General features: G+C 41.1%; 1 protein-coding gene across 15 annotated transcripts in view; it reads left to right on the forward strand.

Annotated features, from left to right (window-relative positions):
• The window catches only part of LOC127371909 (mitogen-activated protein kinase 14A), a 123,131-nt gene that overhangs the window by 68,884 nt on the left and 34,428 nt on the right, over positions 1-19,819 (forward strand). For 9 of the 15 annotated variants that reach the window (XM_051415121.1, XM_051415130.1, XM_051415127.1 and 6 more), the window contains exons 7-13: positions 14,307-14,441; positions 15,996-16,130; positions 16,516-16,710; positions 16,859-16,974; positions 17,148-17,343; positions 18,471-18,660; positions 18,812-18,875. In XM_051415121.1, the coding sequence (XP_051271081.1) occupies positions 14,307-14,441; positions 15,996-16,130; positions 16,516-16,710; positions 16,859-16,974; positions 17,148-17,343; positions 18,471-18,660; positions 18,812-18,875 (1,031 nt within the window). Of the gene's footprint in view, positions 1-12,319; positions 12,543-13,190; positions 13,374-14,291; positions 14,442-15,995; positions 16,131-16,515; positions 16,711-16,858; positions 16,975-17,147; positions 17,344-18,470; positions 18,661-18,811; positions 18,876-19,819 lie in introns of all 15 variants that reach the window. The other 6 variants (XM_051415129.1, XM_051415126.1, XM_051415136.1 and 3 more) reach the window with 1 other exon arrangement.

The following is a 19,819-nucleotide window of genomic DNA, read 5'->3' on the forward strand; positions in this document are numbered from 1 at the left end:
GAGCCCTGCTCTGCCTTATCGCTGGCTACCAATTGGCAGCAGTGCCTCAGGCAGCAGGGTCGCCAGTCTCTTAGGTTAGTTCGATAGATAAGGTTAATACAAAGGCTATGAGCAGTGGCTCGCATGTATTGTATGTCTGAGTGTGGTGGTGAATAGACTGCTAGTGCGGCATTGGATGTGTGTGAAGTGTCCCTTAAGTATAATCCAGGAAGCAGTAAAAATCCTCTACTGATGGAGTGGTTGTTTCAGAACAAAACCAAAACCGAAAGTGTTTCCATGTTTGGTGGAGTTGAACACGAGCTGATGGAATTAATGTTAATGCTTTAATTACATGGACAGAGTTATGTTAGAGTAGTAGCTGGAACTAATGTCTACTTTCAGTACTGATTCATCAAATTTCTTTCAATTAACTTATCAATCATTTAGGTTGTCTAAAAAATATTGAAGAGAACCGAAAAATACCTATCCGTTTCTCAGAGCCTAAGGTCTTAATTTCAAAGTGTTTATATATTGCCCTCGTAATGATAATAAATACTCACATTTAAGAACCGTGAATGTCAACAATATGTCAGGAAATGGTTAAAAATGCCCATTGTTTTGTCCGACCAACTCTTTAAAATCTAAAGCTGTTTTGACCTCATCTTTTTTTTTTTTTAAACCAACATGGACGAGAAGTCTTTAAAGTGCTCAGAAGAAATGGAAATTCAAACATCTACACTGGCAACTGGGCTAACACTATCTGCTACTGTGTGATATGACTGAAAGCTCCAAAACAACTACTAATCAACTAAAGATATTAATTTACTATCACATAAGACAAAAGAAAAACAGTAAATTCTCACAATTTGGCAGCTGGAACGGGTGAATGTTTGTGGATGATGCCCACATGACACCATTTTTACCCCGAGTATGTGGTCATTACAGTGGCCTTGTGGACACATTTAATTTCACCGGGCACGGTGCTGTGAGAGCATTGGCATGTGTGCTTCAGTGCGGTAAGACAAACGCCAAATGGGAGTGGCAGAAGGTGTCCACCCAGAGTCCGCCTGCACCACCTGGGTGAGCCAGCTGTCCATGCCCGCCTCTTGTGACCACTGCCCCACTTCCTCTACACATGGTTATGAGTGCTTGCTTGTAAATGTGTCTTCCTTACTTTCCCATTAACCTATTCCACTCTTAGTCAGCTCTCACCCTCCATTTACTTCATGCATCAGTGCCTCAGTCTTTCCAAGTGTTCCTCATTAGTGCTTTCTCCTCGGTGCTCCCACCTGAGCCAGCCATTTACTGTCTGAACCCTGCTGTCTTTTTGTCTGCTAGTCTCTTTTTTAACCTGATATTCGCCTAAGCCAAGGTCAGAGAAAGCTAAATGCAATCTCTCACCCCTCATTCACTTTTAGTTGATGCCAGCTTATTTCATTCATAGCTAACATAGACTTATATTGCCAGGGACAAAGCCCGGTCAGGTGCCTATTGCTTATTTTTGCCATCCTCCTAGAGAGTGTTGGACCAGCACATGAACGTGTGTGTGTGTGTGTGTGTGTGTGTGTGTGTGTGTGTGTGTGTGTGTGTGTGTGTGTGTGTGTGTGTGTGTGCGTGTGCGTGTGCTTGGCTATCAGCCTGTTAGCCTGCTGTGATGTCGGGCCCATGTGGAGGATTGGAGACTGAAGCGAGAGACGGATTTTGTAGTCAATGGCCTCCTTCCATAACTCATCATAGGAGCTTGTGTGTTGTTATTTCACTCATATACGGATACTTAACTGATTACTAAAAGAGCAGAGCATAGACATTGTGGGAAAGGTGTCTTAGATGGATTGTGGTGGATAGACCAGAGATGAGGAGGTTGATCTGAGGCAGAGAGACAGTTGATGGTTTAATGTGTGGAGACACTGCAGACAGCTGATCCAGGAAATCAATGAGAGTAGTGATTAAATGGGAAGCAGGACAGAAATGCCTACTGTAGCTCAATAATCGAAAATGGTCCCTCTCAGCTGAACTGTGCTGGCTTTCATAGAGCATTACAGTAACTCTTTGATGAATAGGCTTTAATTAATGAAAGCTTTAAGATACGAGAAGAGGTTAATTAGTGCTGAATTGATTTATGTTAAGATGAGAATTGCAATCGGAAGTCTTAATTTCTCATTTAACAAAACTACATTGAGTAATTGACTTGGAAGCAATAGACTGTACTATGTTGTTTGTGATTCAATTTAGTAGACATATTTTATACTATAGGCCTACTATAGAAAAAAAGTATTTTTTGATCTAAAACATTTTCTATTTTAGATGAGCTAGGATTTGCCAGATTAGTCTTATGCTTGACGTCTGTCACTCCATGTCCCTTCCGCTTTTGTGTCATGTTTTAAGTCAGTGTAGATTGGTCCACTACTTTGATCCAGACTTAAGTATCTCAGAAACTACTGTAGGGATAACTATAACATTTTGTACATTCATGGTTCCTAGAGGATGAATCTGACTGACTGTTGTTATTTCCTATGAGATATAGAGTATCAAATGACCTATGATATTTTCAAAATGCGTTATCATGCTTTTTTCACAGTTTAACAGTTTAATGTGTGGCATATCAACCAATTACATAAAGGAAATCCCCAGTTAAATATAGTAAAATTCCATGCATTTCATTATTAAGATGAAACACATTCTATAGTACAGATTAGACTGGATAAAAGCCCTTTTGTGAGTCTTACAACTAATCTGTTGGACAATCAACTGATCAAACAACCTTGAAATAAATATTCTTTTTCACATCCCTTCTGTTTTGATACTCATTTTGTTAAATGGTTTTTCTTCCAGTTTTGACCTTAGCAGCCACTGGTCGGCCTCCCCTCCATCAATTGCTGCTCCTCTGGGCCTCTCTCATTTCATCCCGCAGTCATTGATATGCCCAGAGCTCCTAACCCAAAATAGGCCAAAGCCAATTTCCTGAGTTCTCAGGGCTTTTCATGTCAAACATAAGACAATCTTCATGAATTGCCATTTTGTCCCTCCTCTTCTGTTCTTGTTCTCATTTTCCCTTTCCTCTTGTCCCCTCTGTCTTTCTATTGGTTTGACTCTTTTAAGTCTGGAACAAGAATGAGGCAGATACAGTGAGAGAGCAACAGGGAGGTAAATAGTTCAAAGAGCGTTAGTCTGCTCCACCTCAACAGTTTGGTATCAGGTGTACAGTGTGACAAAGACTGCTATCACATGTTGGCAGGGCACTCACAAAGTCCTTCACACACTTGCACTTTTCCTCAAGTTATATGAATTTGAAGAAATAAAATAAATAACTGTTGAATAAACTGGAAGGAGATCATTCATTTGGTGATTACTGTAAAATGATTTAGACAGTTCTTTCTACAATATAAAAGTTGTATCATAAAAGGGTTCAGGATGCTGGCCATGGTTTGTGTCTGGTCATCTCTCTCACCTCATTTCCCCCCAAAATACGTACAATTATTTTGGCAAATATACATTTATCCAAAGTGGGTGTCATTTCCAGTAAGAGGTGCTACTGGTTTTCCAATAAGAAAAGACACAGGAAAATAGCTTTACATTTCATTATTTCTAAGGTAGTATTTTTTTCCCACAGTTGTGAACTTTCTGTTTATTTGCTGAGTTATCTTGTCCTGGTTGCTATGGGAACATGGCCCCGACGTGCTCTCGTTGACAATGATAAGAGTTGCTGTTTGTCACAGCAAGTCAAAGACACAGAGCAAAGACACACACAGTTCAGTTCAGTTGGACTTGTTGCTGGACTCTCTTTCTAATGTTGGAAATTACACATTACTTTCAATGTGTAACTAAAATGCTTTCAAGGATGTTTTCATACCCTTTTTATGAATGGTTGTCATACTGACATTTTACTATTATTCTATTCTAATACCGGAAAATGCTGTTTATATCACTACACGTCCACAGTGTGCAGACACACACACACACACACTGCTGTGTCAGTTGGGTTAATCCTAATCTGAACTCTGACAATGACAAAGCACTAATCGGAGGTATGGTACGAGCAAACAGAACTGAACCAGATGGAGACACTGTGCTCCTGTTTATGTAATCTCTGTTGGGCTGGTTGCATGAGGTTAATCTGTTTCAGAAAGGGAAAGGCTGTTATACTCAGTAAAAAAAACACTTCAAGGCTGTGATTGTGTTAAGGTTATTTCAGGTGTGGCTTGTATTTGGTATCTATCAGGTTGTAAACACGTTACCTAAGTCATCCTTCTCGGTGTGTTCGGTTAAACAGATGTAAAATAAAAGGAACTGTGAGTATTCATCATAAAGAAAGCATGTGATTTTATTGTGTGTAATATGACTCTGACTTGGTTACTTCAACATTGGTTTTTGGTCATTGGTAGTTGGTTTTCATTTACAGCTCAGTATACTGCATACTGTGTGCCTATAAATATGCACAGCTTTGAGTTTGGCAGCAGTTCAAGATGCAATTTTATTTTATTCATGATCATTTTAAGATCAGTTTGAGGGACTTGTTTGATAAATGGAGGCCATTGCTTTAAGTGTTTGTGCATTATTTCATGGCAAACTGCCGTAAGGGTTTACGAGAAATCAAGCCTGTGTGTGTGTGTGCAGCTCACAGTGTGGTGGGGCTGTGGTGTGGAGAAATCAGCAGGGATGCATCCTGAAGCAGTTTTGAAAACCACTTGGCTACCACCGACAGGCACAGACAGGCTTGGAATTAGAGGTAAATACCTTTTTAGTACAGTTAAAGCTCTTTGAAAGAAGAATTGAAGATGCCTTTGACCAGCAATGCAATGCATCAAAACATTCTCTCTCTCTTTTTGTGGAAATGTGAACGTGTTTTTTCTTATTACACATCATCCATTTTTTTTATGATAAATATACAAAGAACCTGGATTCCTCCTGCCAGTCAACTGTCTTCCACTATAGACGTTTTTCACTGATAATGAGCTGTATTGTGTGATGGACTCACACATGGTTCAGTATTCAGGAGGTGGTGGCCACTACATGAGCGCCTCGTCTAAACCAACATTTATTATACAAAGGAAATGAGGTGTGTGAGAGAGGCAGAGAGTAGGAGAAAGGATGCGATGACAGGTTTTATACTTGTCCCTCTGGGATGAGAACAGGGGGATATTAAGCCTCACCACCTCCTACTTTGTTTCAGGCACTTGTTCCTGCGAGCACAGAGATATGCTTATGTTAAAAGACAAGATTTCCTTGAGAACCAACACAGCATTGATATATTGTCACCTTGAAACTGTTAGGTCCATTACCCACCCTTCTTTTTCTTGATGATTCGGGACAATGAATGAATGTGTGTCTGTGTGTGTAAACTCCAGTGTGTGTCTAGCTTTGTTTGGAAAACAGAACGGAGTCGTACAAAATGGGACAGGAGAAAGAAAATGATGTGTCCTTATCAATCAAGACAGTCTGGCTTCTCTGATCCTGATGAATGAGAGAGGATCTTGGGGGACAGTGATCTGAGATCAACACACACTGCTGAACCTGATCCTTAACACAAAATCAATCCTCATTTACAGCTCGCCCTATTCAGGATTTACTGTGTAAACATGGTTTTCTACTGTATCACCCATCCTATACCGCTGATCAGTGTCTTTACAGCACAGTTAGTCACCTGTAGAGCTTTTCATTCTGTACCTGTCAGCACAACCTTCCTCAGTGGAAGGCATACTGTTCAGTCATCTGTCAACAGTTATTGGATCTGCTGTGCGGTGGGAAGAGGGAGGGGGCAACTGTGTGTTTGCATTTAAAACAGTTGTTAAGGAACAGACAATGCGTTGCGTCTCACACTGAATGATGGATATGTGTTTTTCCATTATGAGGGCGATATTTGATCAATAGAAAGAAAAAGCTGGCGGGAGAGGAAGTGCGGCAACGAGGAAAAGCCCACATTAGCGATTAGTCTCTGTTGTTATCGGGAGAAAAAGGAAATGGGACAGGCCCCTCTGCTGCTTCTGCCAGTCAAGCTTTTGTCCTGATAGTCTGTTTTCACTGGCAACAAAGTGAGGGAGGGCTACAACACAGGCAGAGGTGTGAGGATGAGGACAAGAGTACAGAAACAAAAGAAGAGCCAAATGACATTTTCCTGTACAGTGAGGAAAAAAAGCTACAAAGATAACACATAACAGGGAAAGAGGGAAGGGGTAGCGATAGAATAGTTGTTGATTAAGGAACTTGATGAGCGTAGATGCTGTCCTCTGATAAATGGACAGACTGCTGAAGGAAACATGGATGCAACGACTGGCTTCCTCCACTGGCTCTGTGCCAGAGGAGAGACGACAGAGCTCTGACACACTCACAGCTCAAGAGAATACGATTAACTCTGTCTCTTTATGTGTGTGCTGTGCCTTTACTTAAGTGTTTACATTAGGGAAATGAGCTCTTTGGCTATCTCCGGCCTGTTCTTTGAAGGTTGAGTGAGCATGAACACACACACAATAATGCGCACACACACACACACACACACACACACACACACACACACACACAGTCGTTACTGGCACTCGCTGTCATTGGCAGCGATTACAGCGGGCTGATTTTATTGGTACTCTGGGGTTGTTGGTAACGGACTTGGCATTTGGTCCTGGATGTTTTGCGGATTGTGATTGCATAGCAGGTCAACAGTTGAGTTTTAGGTGAGCATCACTGTATAACTGGTGCATGATGGGGTTGTAGCATTTTGTAATGTGCAATTTGCACACTACTAGAATACCATTATCTTTTACTGGTGTAAACACAAACATATGCTCACACACACGCAGTCATTGCACATTAGGAGTCCCCAAGCAGTGTGTGCAGTTCCCAAGGAAACTGGACCCTCTTGGTGTTCCAGCTGAAGGAAAAAAACTGGAAACTAGACTAAGACTCTTTATTTCTGTTAGCATTCATAGTGTGTTAGACTGTGTCCATAGTGAAAATATTGTAGTACTATTGAAACGGTTCCTTCATATGTGAAAAGGCCTTTTTAACGGTATGGCAAGAGAGGCAGCATGACTGTTTATAAATAAAACCTTTTCAGTAACATAACGTACAATTCTACATATTCATCAATACAACATTCAGTTTTAAAAATAATCTTTCAAATCAATTCACAAGGGCTAGGTATTTTTTCTCTTATTATAAAAAAAAAAACTTTTCCCCCAAATATTACAACTTAATTCTTAAAATAATTAATAATAAAAAAACATGTTATGAACTTTTCATAATATTATGGCTATTTCTCTTAAATGTTTGTGTTGAAATAAAATGTATTCCCAAAATATTACACATTTTTATCCTAAAGTTACAAGTTGTCTAAATATTAGTTGTTTTGTAATATTACAACTTGTTTGTCTATTGTCTTAACACAAGCAAACATACAAAAACTTAAATAAAGTGTAAAATTAGCTATGTTTATTAGATCAGATTATTAGATTTCTAATTGAAATGTGACCACGCCTTCAATGCCATCATTTAACAATTGACAGACACTTTGATACAGCAGACACCTTTTCAGTGTATGAGATTTAACACCCAGTATTTGGTATCACATTTAGCTGACCCCGTGCTGCCCTATTCTTCCAGCCCATATCTCCCATAATCCACCACTATTTGTGCATAACATGGCACTGTGGTTGCTGTTGCATCAGTGCTTCATCCTGCTCAGTGAGGTCAGTCTGGGACACCTCCCAGTGTTTTGTGATATGTGAATGATGGAGCCCCTCTGGCACTTAATGGCAGTTGTAGGACTCCCTGCAAACTCTTTCCACATGCCAGAGGACAGGATACAGTAAATCAAACTGTAGAGATGAATCTAGAGAGATCAATATTTTAGTTTCGTCACACCTTGAAAGAAGAGTTTGAAGAATTTTACAATTTCAAAGGCAGGGATCTGACGGGGGATGCTGTAAATGTCAGAAAGGTCTTGAGGACTGTGTTCAGTATATTCTGAGGGGTCCGCCGCCTCTCTCATGTTGCAGATAACTTCACTCTCAAGTCACGCATCAATGACTTTTGCTGCTATCAGGGTTTGATATGGCAATTACTCTGTGTGTGTGTGTGTGTGTGTGTGTGTGTGTGTGTGTGTTTGTGTTTTTATGAGTCTGGTCCTAATTAGCACTATGGGTTTGATAATTATTGTAATAAGTAAATTGCCTCAGAGTTGGTAGATAATGAGTTTCTGACTTTGTGTCTGTGTGTCTGACAGAACTAGGTTTAGGACCCCTCACAAAAGATGAGGGTAATGATTGTGGATACCATGGTTTTACCTGTATTGGTGTAGAAAGATTAGGCATTTACAAAGAAGCACTATAAAATTGAGAAGTGTGTGTGTGTGTGTTTTGTGTGTGTGTGTGTGTGTGCCTTCTACTGTTTAGTCCCCCGGGTATTTAAACCATTTTCCTATTAGTGTGCATAGATGAGAAGAGATAGACGTCTTAATTTGCCGCATCAGGGATCCACAATCTGCTTCTCTGTGTTTCTCTCTCCGCCTCTGTCTCATACAGACATTTCATCGTGGTGTTATGAGCTATTTTTAGTCGCAAATGTCTTTTAGTGAGTGTGCGGTCTGGATCTTTGTGTGTATGATGTGTGTGTGTGTGTGTGTGTGTGTGTGTGTGTATGGTGTGTGTATGGTGTGTGTGTGTGCTATGTTTTTTGTTCTGATCAATGGTATGGATCCCATCTTTTGTGGGTGCAGCTGGCTTATATGTTCATCCAGCTGAGCCTTGGTGTAATTGTGTGTGTGTGTGTGTGTGTGTGTGTGTGTGTGTGTGTGTGTGTGTGTGTGTGTGTGAATTGATTATTTATAGCTGTTCCATTTCTTCTCCCTCTGGATCACTGTCAGGCTGTCATTGTTGTTTTAATGTCTCTTTGTATGTGTGTTTGTCTATTCACATCTGATGCACAGTGATAATGGAGAGGACGCTCAGAAGAAGAATGTAGAACATTAAAGCTAGACACACATATTTGGTCATGTGATATTGAGGGCAGCGGAAAAAGATGATTTCCTGAGTCTTTCTATAATGTTTTTGATCAGTTGATAGTTTAATGTATAGAATGTCTTGCTTTATCTGACCTACAGTCCGGAAAAAAAATATGACCTTTACAATAACATCAAACAAAGAAAAGCGTCACATTTCATGTCATTAGCGTTGATAATATTTTTTTATATATAGACGAGGTTGTGGGGTCCGTTGAACAAGTTTAAATATGGCACAAAGCCTGCTACTGGCACTACACACAAAATGTTTTTTTTGTTTGTTTTCTTTTTTTTACAAATTCTGAATATACAAAGAAAGACACCTAATAATCCATGACGGCCAGAGTGAAAACATAATTTGACTGAAGACTGTCTACAGCCATGCTGGAAGATTTAAAAGTGTACAGTGGTGCTTTGAGCTGAATGCTAACATTGGCATGCTAACTTAGTAATTATAGTATAGTATTACCAAACATGTTGATGGGCATAATGTTTACCATGTTCGCCATCTCAGTGTAGTGTCGTCAGCATGCGATCATTTCCCTCATTAGTACCAAACACAGAGTCCAGCTGAGTCTGATGAGGATGGCATTAGTTCAGCGGGAGGTAAACCTGATAATGGTGCTAGAGAAAGAACCAGGGGACCATTAATGTCTGTGCTAATATTTTATTGAAATTCCTCCTGTAATTGTTGCTATATTTCAGTGTGACATTACCATCCCTAGAGCCATACTGCTAGCATGTCTAAACGCTAAATAAACCAAAAATAACTGGTTGTTGCCAATTCATTTCCACTGTGGCTAAAATAGAAGAAGGAAAATCACCATTCAGAAAGTATTTGTGCGTATTTTCTTTTTACTGTAAATGATGATGAAAAGTTAATTATCTTAATGGGGAAAGGACTGACGATTAAAAAATGTGTTGTCTCAAAGAGATTCTGAGTAAATGGATGTGATACTTACCCCACTACAGTGTATTTTCTTTCTTTCTTTCTTTTGAATGTCTGCTGTCAAGCGTCTAAACTTGACACTCCTGACCTATAAATATTGAGTGAAATGAGTGTAAACAAAGAAAAGGAGAGAAGAATGACCTCCAACCCTTTTACGATACAGCTGCAGCTCACACGTGCACACACACACACACACACACACACACACACACACACACACACACACACACACACACACACACACACACACACACACACACACACTCTCCTTTTTCTGATGAGTCCTTTGTGCAGAGCCAACGCACTCCTCCTTTGCTGTATCTAATTTATGTTAATAATTGGCTTAAACTGCACTCATATAGGTTCTGTGGTTTTAGATACATTACCTCAGTGTCAAGGTCACTTCCAGTAATAAAAGGGACTCATCTGTCTGCAAGCTGCTTTCTATGTCACACTGTCTATCTGTCATTAGGTGGCTGGGGGTTTGTATGCTACTGCTGTTAAATTGCTCTATTCTAATTCCTTCCTGGAACACCCTCTTCAATGATACCTCAAGGCCTGAAAGAGGGCCAAAAAATACTGTTGTCTGCTGTGTGTGTATGTTTCTGCAGCACCATAATGATGTGTGGTGAAAGGATTATTGTGAGGGTGGGTGGTGGGTGTGGTTCTTAATGCTTGAGAGGAACCATGTGTGAATTGAAGATAGAACAGTAAGTTGTTTTTGAACTGTGTGTGTACAGTATTTATTTCTGGAGTTACTGTGTGTGTCTTTGTGATGTGCCCACTGTCCCTGGAGCAGCTGTGTGTGGTTGAGGATTTGTCTTGTGTTTTTATGAATGTGTACAGTATGTGTGTGTCTTTGTTGCAGTATCCCATTGGGAGTCTCTGGTGCTGTCTCAGTGTGCGGGGGAGTTGATTTGCATCCCCTGAAGATTTAACTGGGGGGTTTTAGCATGTGGAGAGGTGGACCCAGTTCTCCGATACTGCTGGCTCATGGCTTTTTCCGCAGCTTAAAGTGATTACCTCCCCACTGTGTCCACATTGTACCTCTGAAAGCCCAAGATTAACAGTCCGCCGTGTGACAGATCTTCTGTTTTATGTACATTGCGTTAGAGCAGCGTTATGCCCTCAGTTTTCTCCACAAGGCTTTCTCACAATTAAGAAGCGCTGCGGCACAAGCAAAAAGTGTCACTTATTTTACATATCCGCTAATCAGCCATCTTTTGCCTGCGAGACTTTCTGCCGTTCTGCTGGCAAACATGTTAAAATGATGCTAAATTTAAATACTCGGCCCTCATTCTGTCACCGAGTTCAAGGATATTCAGGCTGGTGGTGGCTGCTTTTCTGTGGACTTATCTAATCAGGGATTATTTTACAACAGGGATGTCAGGTGAAAGCAATTAACTGCAATGAACTACCTGTCAGGGTGGAAAGCCCAGCAGAACTCTGAGTTCCTGAGCAGCAGGATTAACAGCTGATGTAATAATGATTTATCAGCCAAGGTTTGACTTATCATCAGTGGTCCTACTTGCACTAGTTTATCTCAGAGCTGTCCATTTTATTACTCACTTCCTTTTTTAAATCAACAGCACAAACAAGTGTGCTGAGGTGTGTGCTTTGTCCTCAGTGTTGTTCTTCTGTTACAGATTTCTGTTAAGTTCCACACTATAAAGTTGTGTGCATGTCTTGTTCGTCTTAGTGAATCAGGACACAGGTTTGAACACGTCTGCTCCACTTTCCTTTAATGTCCCTTTTTGGAAAAGCTGTCTTTGAGGACAATGGGAATGGGTAAACACGTGTTATGTTGTAGTTGAGTGAATCGAGTTGAATTGCATTGTGGTGCCAGGTTTTTGTCAAGCAAGAAGAACGCATTGGCTTGTGCACAGATTGTTGTCCTTTTTTTTTTAAACTGTCCATCGTGAGTCTGACAGTGTTATAGGAGTACAATGCTTTGTTTTGTGCCAAAACACTTAAAACATGCAGCAAGCTTGTAGTAAACAATTACACTGGATTCCAGTGTGGACCAAGTTTCATAGTGAAATAAAAGTTGCAAAATGTCAATAATGTCAAGTAACATCAGAAAACAGATTGCAAATGAGTTTGGATTTATCTCGTTAGAGCTGTCTTTGATTAAATGTCTACTATGATAAATCATGTTGTGTTTTTAAGGTCATATTACTTGAACAGATTATTATTTTACAGTCTGGGCTTTGATGCGGGCGTCTTTCCATTATCCCTTCATAATTTGCTGTTACATTCTCACTGTTTATTGTTTACACTTGAAATTATCCTGAGGTCAAACCAGAGCATATCTAGTGCGTGGCTCAGATTGTCATGCTGGATCTGCACACTACATTGCAGATATTTACTGACTCTTTCTCTCTCCTCTTCTTCTCTCCTCTCAGGATTCGTCCTCAGATGGCAAAGGAGAAGATAGAGGGATGCCATGTGTGCACGCTGGTCACACCTGGAGAACCGCAAGTCCTCCTGGGAAAGGACAAGGCCTTTACCTATGACTTTGTGTTTGACATCAACTCAGAGCAGCAGAACATCTATCAGGCCTGTGTGTACAAGCTCATCGAGGGCTGCTTCGAGGGCTACAATGCCACCGTGTTCGCTTATGGTCAGGTATGACGCGGAGGCTTGGATTTTAATATTAGGGATTTTAAATGATTAATTAATCAAATAGAGTGTTCATAGCTTTTTGAATTATTTATAAATTTTTTTAATGTGAACTGCTGTTTTAATATATTCACTATTTTGTTTGGAAAAGCTCTGTGGCTGTGTGATTATATTCTAATTAATAAAGTGATCAAGATTACACTCCATCTGAGCATAATACATCTTCAACACACAGTCAAGATAGGCCCAGTGGGCATTTAATCCACACTTCCAAGGCTATCTTGGAAAAACAATGATATATGTTTTCTTAATTGATCTGTTTTTATGTCTTGGAGCTGAAAATAAATATTGCAAATTAAAGCATTTACTAGGGGGTGGTGACATTGTTTATAAAGCATACAATGTGCTATGGCATTCCCAACTCTAATATTGTAATGTAGAGTCATTTTAAGTGTGTGTTGAGTAAGTTTTGTATAGAATATTATCTGGTTATATTTACTGCTGTTATATTTTATTGTGATTTTTTTCTCCTGAAATGACAAAAGCAGAAAGTATAGAGTTTTCTGGGGAATGTCCATATCAAGATTGGGAATGCGTGATGTTTGCGAGTACACAGTAAATGTGATCTTACGTGGTAGATGAAATGTGTTCCAGACGGGTTCGGGGAAGACCTACACCATGGGGACGGGCTTCGATGTGGGCCTAAGCCAGCAGGAGCAAGGCATCATCCCGCGGGCTGTTCACCACCTGTTTGAGGGAATACAGAACAGGAGGGTGCGCGCCCAAGAGTCCGGCAGCCAGCCACCAGAGTTTAAAGTCACCGCCCAGTTCCTAGAGGTGGGCGTCACACTCATGTAGAGTGTATGTGTGTGGATGTAGACCACATGTACAACCACGCTGTAACAAATTCTTGCTTCATCTCATATTTGAACAGGGCAGTGTGTGTGTGTGTGTGTGTGTGTGTGTGTGTGTGTGTGTGTGTGTGTGTGTGTGTGTGTGTGTGTGTGTGTGTGTGTGTGTGTGTGTGTGTGTGTGTGTGTGTGTGTGTGTGTGTGTGTGTGTGTGTGTGTGTGTGTGGATGGATATTGGTCCATATTAACTCTAACCAGATGGGACAAAAAGTAGAGACGAGAGGATCAGCCCCCTCTCCCACAAACAGGAAGTGACAACCCAATGACAGATGGGCAGGAATGTCTGCTTGTGCTTTGTTGGTCCTGATTAATGTTGGCCATTACCTCTGACATTATTCCTCATCAATGTGGGGTAGAAGATGGATAAGAGCCAGGAATAAGACGGAGGGAGGGGATGCTTGTGTAGGAGCAATGAGATAATATGACAAGTAATGATTTCCTCCAGAGGTTTCTGGCAGGCAAGTGTTTGGGTTGTCTTTGGGGGAGGCAGATGATTGTATACGTGGGTGTGTGTACAATCTGATTACTTTAATGATCATTCTCTAATAACAATTCTGATAAGTAATTTTTCTTTCTTTTCTGCCTTTCCTGCTCTTTGTTGTTAGTATGGTTAGTAGTCAGGTCAAAATGTTATCTCTGTTGATGGTAAACAGATGCAGCTGACCTCTGCGGCCTTTGGCCCTCATTGGTTTCTGAGAGGTCATTTTTTTGACCTGTGTGTAAATAAGAAAGACAGCTATGAGAAAAGGAGAGAATAGATGACATCATTAAGTTTAATGTTTAATATTGCCATAGAATTGGGGTGTATATAAATTATACAATGATGCATATGTTTGGCTTACAGTTGTACAACGAAGAGATCCTGGACTTGTTTGATGGATCCAGAGATCCAGAGAGTCGCAGCAGGAAGTCTAACATTAAAATCCACGAGGATGCCAGCGGCAGCATCTACACCACTGGAGTCACCTCCAGGCTGGTGCACTCAGAGGAGGAGGTGGGTGCATGTGTGTTTGTGTTGTTATTTGTATCGTATGTGTGTGTCACCAGCAGTCATCACTCTTACATTTGATCAGTCTTTTTCAATATGAGGTATTTTTGTACACGGTACACACTACACAGTAAGTGCTCTGCTAATGTTTCTTGGTCTAAATGTCATAAAACTAAAGTTATAATTAGCCATTTATTTTTTTAATGCAGTACTTTTTTCAGAGCTTACTTTTTGCTTTGATTTTTTACAAAAAGCACATTTAATAATGTACTCATTAGGTTTCAGTCCAGCAAAAATGCCTCCATTTTCCTAATAAATTCTGATCAGTCATCTTAAATTTCACGTAGAAACTCAAACAAAATAAGAAAACTGGAAGTTTTACAAGTTTATTAAGTGCTTGGTATTTTCAAGGAGCCAAAATAAAAGAGAATTAAAGAAACTCGGATCATAAATGCTTTAAAAAGTAGATTCATCATGTAGAAATGAGTGGAATTGTATCACAGAAGAATAACTGTGAAGAGAAATGCTGAGTTGTAGAGGCAGAGCGTGGGAGCTGCCAGAGATCCCCAGCGCCCCGGAAAGTCTGGCAAGAACCATCTGGTGGTCAGTCGTCAAAAACAAGAAATAGGTCGAGGATAACAAGGGAGACTTGGCTCCGACATGCTGCCTTAAAGCCAGGCTGCTTAAACCCATGATGCTATTTTGTGTGAGCGATACCAGTCTGCAGTATTTGATGCAAGACTGTCTGAAGGTAGTTGAGGGAGAAACCGCCAGATATCAGGGTTGAGTAATCATTGTCAGGAAGGGGAACAGAACAGCAGTGACAGTGTGGAAAAGGGAGGATTCGATGGGGTCAAGAGGGCAGGAGGACTGTTTGCTAGTGGAGATGTGAGGTGCTAGGGACAAAGAGGTTAACGGAAGTGGCAGGTGGTGATTTCGGGGGGAGGGCTACAGTAAATGCTGTCTGGGAGAAGACGCTTGTTATTGTTTGGTTTCTTCTTAAATAGGTGATGAAGCAGAAAGAAAGAGGAGAGCAGACTGTTAAATGGAAGCAGAAAGAAAGGAGAAGAAGCTAAATTTTGAAGTGGTCATCCGTGTATTAAATTCTCAAAAATTCAGACAGCTGAGAGACAAGTAGAGACAGATGGACTTTCCTGTGGGGGGGGGGGGGGAAGAGAATGTCCAAACATGGTGAGGGAGGAGATGGAGGCATGGAGGTGATGGAGTGTGAGAAGAGACGAGGAGTCAGGTTGAGAGTAAAAGGGAGGGTAGGACTCGTCAGTGGGGCAAAAATAAGCAGAAAATCTTGCAGTTGCAGCATTTTGATTGTGTAGAGAAGTAGAAAAGCTCAAAATATGTTTAAGTTTGAAGTCAACCACATGAGTGGTTTCCCACCCCCATACAATTTGCTGACACCGGTGTTGAGCTCTTCTCAGAAATCAGCAAGTGTTCCACAAAATAACATGGTGTGTCAACAGTTAATATTTGTTTTTGTTACTGAATCTTTTTTCAATCATAACCAAATGTTGTCCATATTGTGTGCATGTGTGTGTGCTGCAGATGCTGCAGTGTCTGAAGCTCGGTGCTCTGTCCCGCACCACAGCCAGCACCCAGATGAATGCCCAAAGCTCCCGCTCGCATGCCATCTTCACCATCCACCTCTGTCAGATGAGAGTGTGCCAGCAGCCACAAATGGTGAGATTGGGGTTTGGAGAGGTGGAGGGGTGGAGGGTGCAGTGGCCCACGGTTCGTATCTGACCTGTGGCCCTGTGCGTGTCATCGCCTCTCTCTCTCTCCCACTTTCCTGTCACTCTTAAGCTGTCACTATCGATTAAAGGTATTAAATGCCCAAAAATATATTTTAAAAAATCATAATCGTTCTCTTTTCGGTGATGATATATGTCAGCTAGTTGAGGAAGTAGGTATGGGGGTATGGGGGGATTCAAAAAATAACAGAAAATGTATTTAGTAATGCAGTCATAGTGGAATCAAAGGTAATGCAATAATTGCTTTTTTCAAGGAAGGCACTCCACCTCATAAACCCATTCTGAACTGTTTTTTGTCCACTCCATGCCAACAGAATGGAGGAGCAGAGAACGGAGGAGGAGAGAATGGGGAGCTGAACGGTGTTGACTCCAGCCCCATTGCCCAGCCAGAATTCGAGACGCTGATGGCCAAGTTCCACTTTGTTGACCTGGCTGGCTCTGAGAGGCTGAAACGCACAGGAGCGACCGGAGAGAGAGCCCGCGAGGGAATCTCTATCAACTGTGGACTGGTGAGACAGACAGAAATAGAAAATGTCTGTGTGTGTGTTCATATGGGGGTGGTATGATAGAAAGTCAACTCTTCCACCGTCTCTTTGTACTCTTGTGTATTTAAATATTAGCTTGTGATCAATTTCTGAATGTGTGTTTGTTTTGTAGCTGGCTCTAGGAAATGTGATCAGTGCTTTAGGAGACCAGGCTAAGAAGGGAGGGCACGTCCCTTACAGAGACTCCAAACTCACTCGTCTGCTACAGGACTCACTGGGAGGCAACAGGTACACAGACACCACCCCTCCTAGTGCTCTTCGTTAGTTATTGACTGCAGTTAAAAAGTCATATCAACAGGGTTTCTGTTGTGCTCATGATAACACCAAGAAATGTTTCTCACAACCTCAACATATACTGTATGCACATTTGTCTACAACCTTCATATTTCCCTCATCTCCAGTCGCACAGTGATGATCGCCTGCATCAGTCCGTCAGACCGGGACTTCATGGAGACGCTGAACACATTGAAGTATGCCAACCGTGCCCGAAACATCAAAAACAAGGTGGTGGTGAACCAAGATAAGACCAGCCAGCAGATCAGCGCCATGCGTGCTGAGATAGCCCGGCTTCAGATGGAACTGATGGAGTACAAGGCGGTGAGAGATGGAAACATTGTGGGGGAGAGAAATGAAAAAAAAATATTTTAAAAAATAAAGACATGGAGTAGCTCAGGGAAAAAGATGAGAGGGGCTGAATGACAGTGGGGAAGAGATGAGGAATGAAAATTGGCAGGTTGAAGAAGAGAGCTAACGCATGCCTGTCAGTGTAACTGATGCAATGAGGCCGTAAGAGAGGGGTGAATGGGGTGACATGATGGATGAAGCTGAGAATAGTAACTGAGCAGAAGAAGAAAAAAGACAACACTAATGGGAGTAAGTGAAGATGGTATTGGAGGGTGAGCAGAGGCCATTCCTGCAGCAGCAGCAGCATCTGATTGCTATATCAAATTAAAGATCTTTACTGGCACACGCATCCATTTATGCCTTTACTATAGTGCCCGAGTATGAAGAAGATTAATCGGTGCAATGTCAGCATTTTACAAAGTAATGCAGAGGTAAATTGATCCTCTAGCTGAATGTGCTTGTGCTGAGAAGCGCTGTATGTGCTCTGTGTGACGTGGTTATGTTAGGTTACCTATTAGGGGCCATTATGCAGTAAAAAGAGTGGGGAATGATTCAAGAAAATATAACAAGGAATAGGGTGAAAATCCAAGTAATTTCTCATCACTTTTTCATCTGCATTGACCTTCGGGGTTACAAGAAACGAGCGATCATTTAGCAGGGTTGTCAGTCTATTATGTGATTAAGGGGTATTACCACGTTTACTAGAAGGAAGTGAATGCGTGACTGTGACGAGGGACTGCGAGCTGACCTCGATGTGGTAATAAGCGATGCAATGTGACTGGAGTCTGGAAGTAATGGAGTGTTGGATTGGTGGAGGTAATGATGTCTGCGAGCTATGACTGGATTAAATAATGACTCTCTGTTCGACGCTTACACAACAGGATTCTTTCAGCGTTAAACATTCAGAATACGACAATAGCTGCTTGAAGAGCCACAGACAGACCAACTCATTTGAAACAAAAGCATTGTGTTCGGTTGGACTGTAAACATCAAGTATATGTAAGAGTGTGGATTCAGAATCAGTTTTAGTTTTCAGGTTTTTTGGCCCTAATATTTGTCTTTTTCCCTAGAATGTGCTGACTGTTTGCTTCTCTGTGCAGGGGAAGCGTGTGGCATGTGAGGAAGGTTCGGAGGGCTACAGCGACCTGTATCAGGAGAACGCCATGCTGCAGAGAGAAAACGACACACTGCGGCTCAGGGTAAAGGCCATGCAGGAGACCATTGACCACCTCAACACCCGTGTGACACATCTGCTGGCCAATGAGGTCAGCACTCTGCTGACCAAGTCAAGTACGTGAACTCTGTTTCTTTCAAGTTTACCATTTTAAATCTGACTTTAATTTGTATTTATGTATTAAAATTACTTATAATTTCCAGTGATGCGTCCTTGTGCGAGTGCTTTCTGTGACCTGAGCCTCACTCTCACCCTTTTGACCCGTAGGTGAGGGGAATGAGGAGATCGGGGCTTTAATCCAGAACTACATCCGAGAGGTTGAAGAACTTAGGTAAGTGCTCCAAACTCTGTTGGAAGTCTTTATTTACTGCCATCACTCCTAGTATTACACTGAAACCTCACTGAAATTAGCAAACCTGACATTGGGACACTTACTTTACAAACTGTTTGACCTGACTTAGGACATTCTTTGCTGGAGTACACTTTTGTGATTTCTTGCCAAGAATTAGAAGAGGTGATCTATAGTACTGTAATTTCTGTCTGTTCACTATGTCGCTGGAGTCTGAAGCCTGCTAGCTAAGCTCAGCATAAAGCCCAGAAACAAGGTTTTTGGTGGAGAAACAACTGATCTGGCTGTGTCTGTCGGTAAAAGGTCCACCTACCAGCACCTCTAAAGCTCAGTAATTAACATGTAATGGTGGATTTTGTTACCTTTGGATGGAGCTACACTAGCTGTTCCTCCCTGCTTTCAGTTTTAATGTTAAGCTAAGCTAACTGACTCCTTTTTTTAAGTGTACACTTTAAGATAGATAGATAGCTAGATAGATAGATAGATAGATAGATAGATAGATAGATAGATACTTTATTTATCTGAGGGAAATTCAAGTACTCAGTAGCATACAAAACATAATTACATACATTAAACATACATTAAATTAAAATTAAAAATGAAGTTGACTTATAACACAGTAGCCACAGTAAACAGTGCAAAACAGTAAACAGTACAAATGGAGTGCAAATGGAGGTAGATATTGTCCGTTGTCTATTAAGTGTAAAATCAGCAAATCCTACCTTCAATGCAAGATCACATAACATTTGTTGAACAACAGCCAATGTGACCACAAATGACAATTATGGGATAATGGTAAATAGTTCTACAGATATATAGTTAGCTAACATCAGCTGAAATAAACTACCATGTGTTACTGGTCATACGGACCAAGCAAGGCTAAGTGTATTGACTTGAAGAAGGGTTTGTTTAATCTCTTATGAATT

The sequence above is a fragment of the Dicentrarchus labrax genome, unplaced genomic scaffold, assembly GCF_905237075.1.
Source record: "Dicentrarchus labrax unplaced genomic scaffold, dlabrax2021, whole genome shotgun sequence".
In the NCBI taxonomy this organism is placed as follows: domain Eukaryota; kingdom Metazoa; phylum Chordata; class Actinopteri; family Moronidae; genus Dicentrarchus; species Dicentrarchus labrax.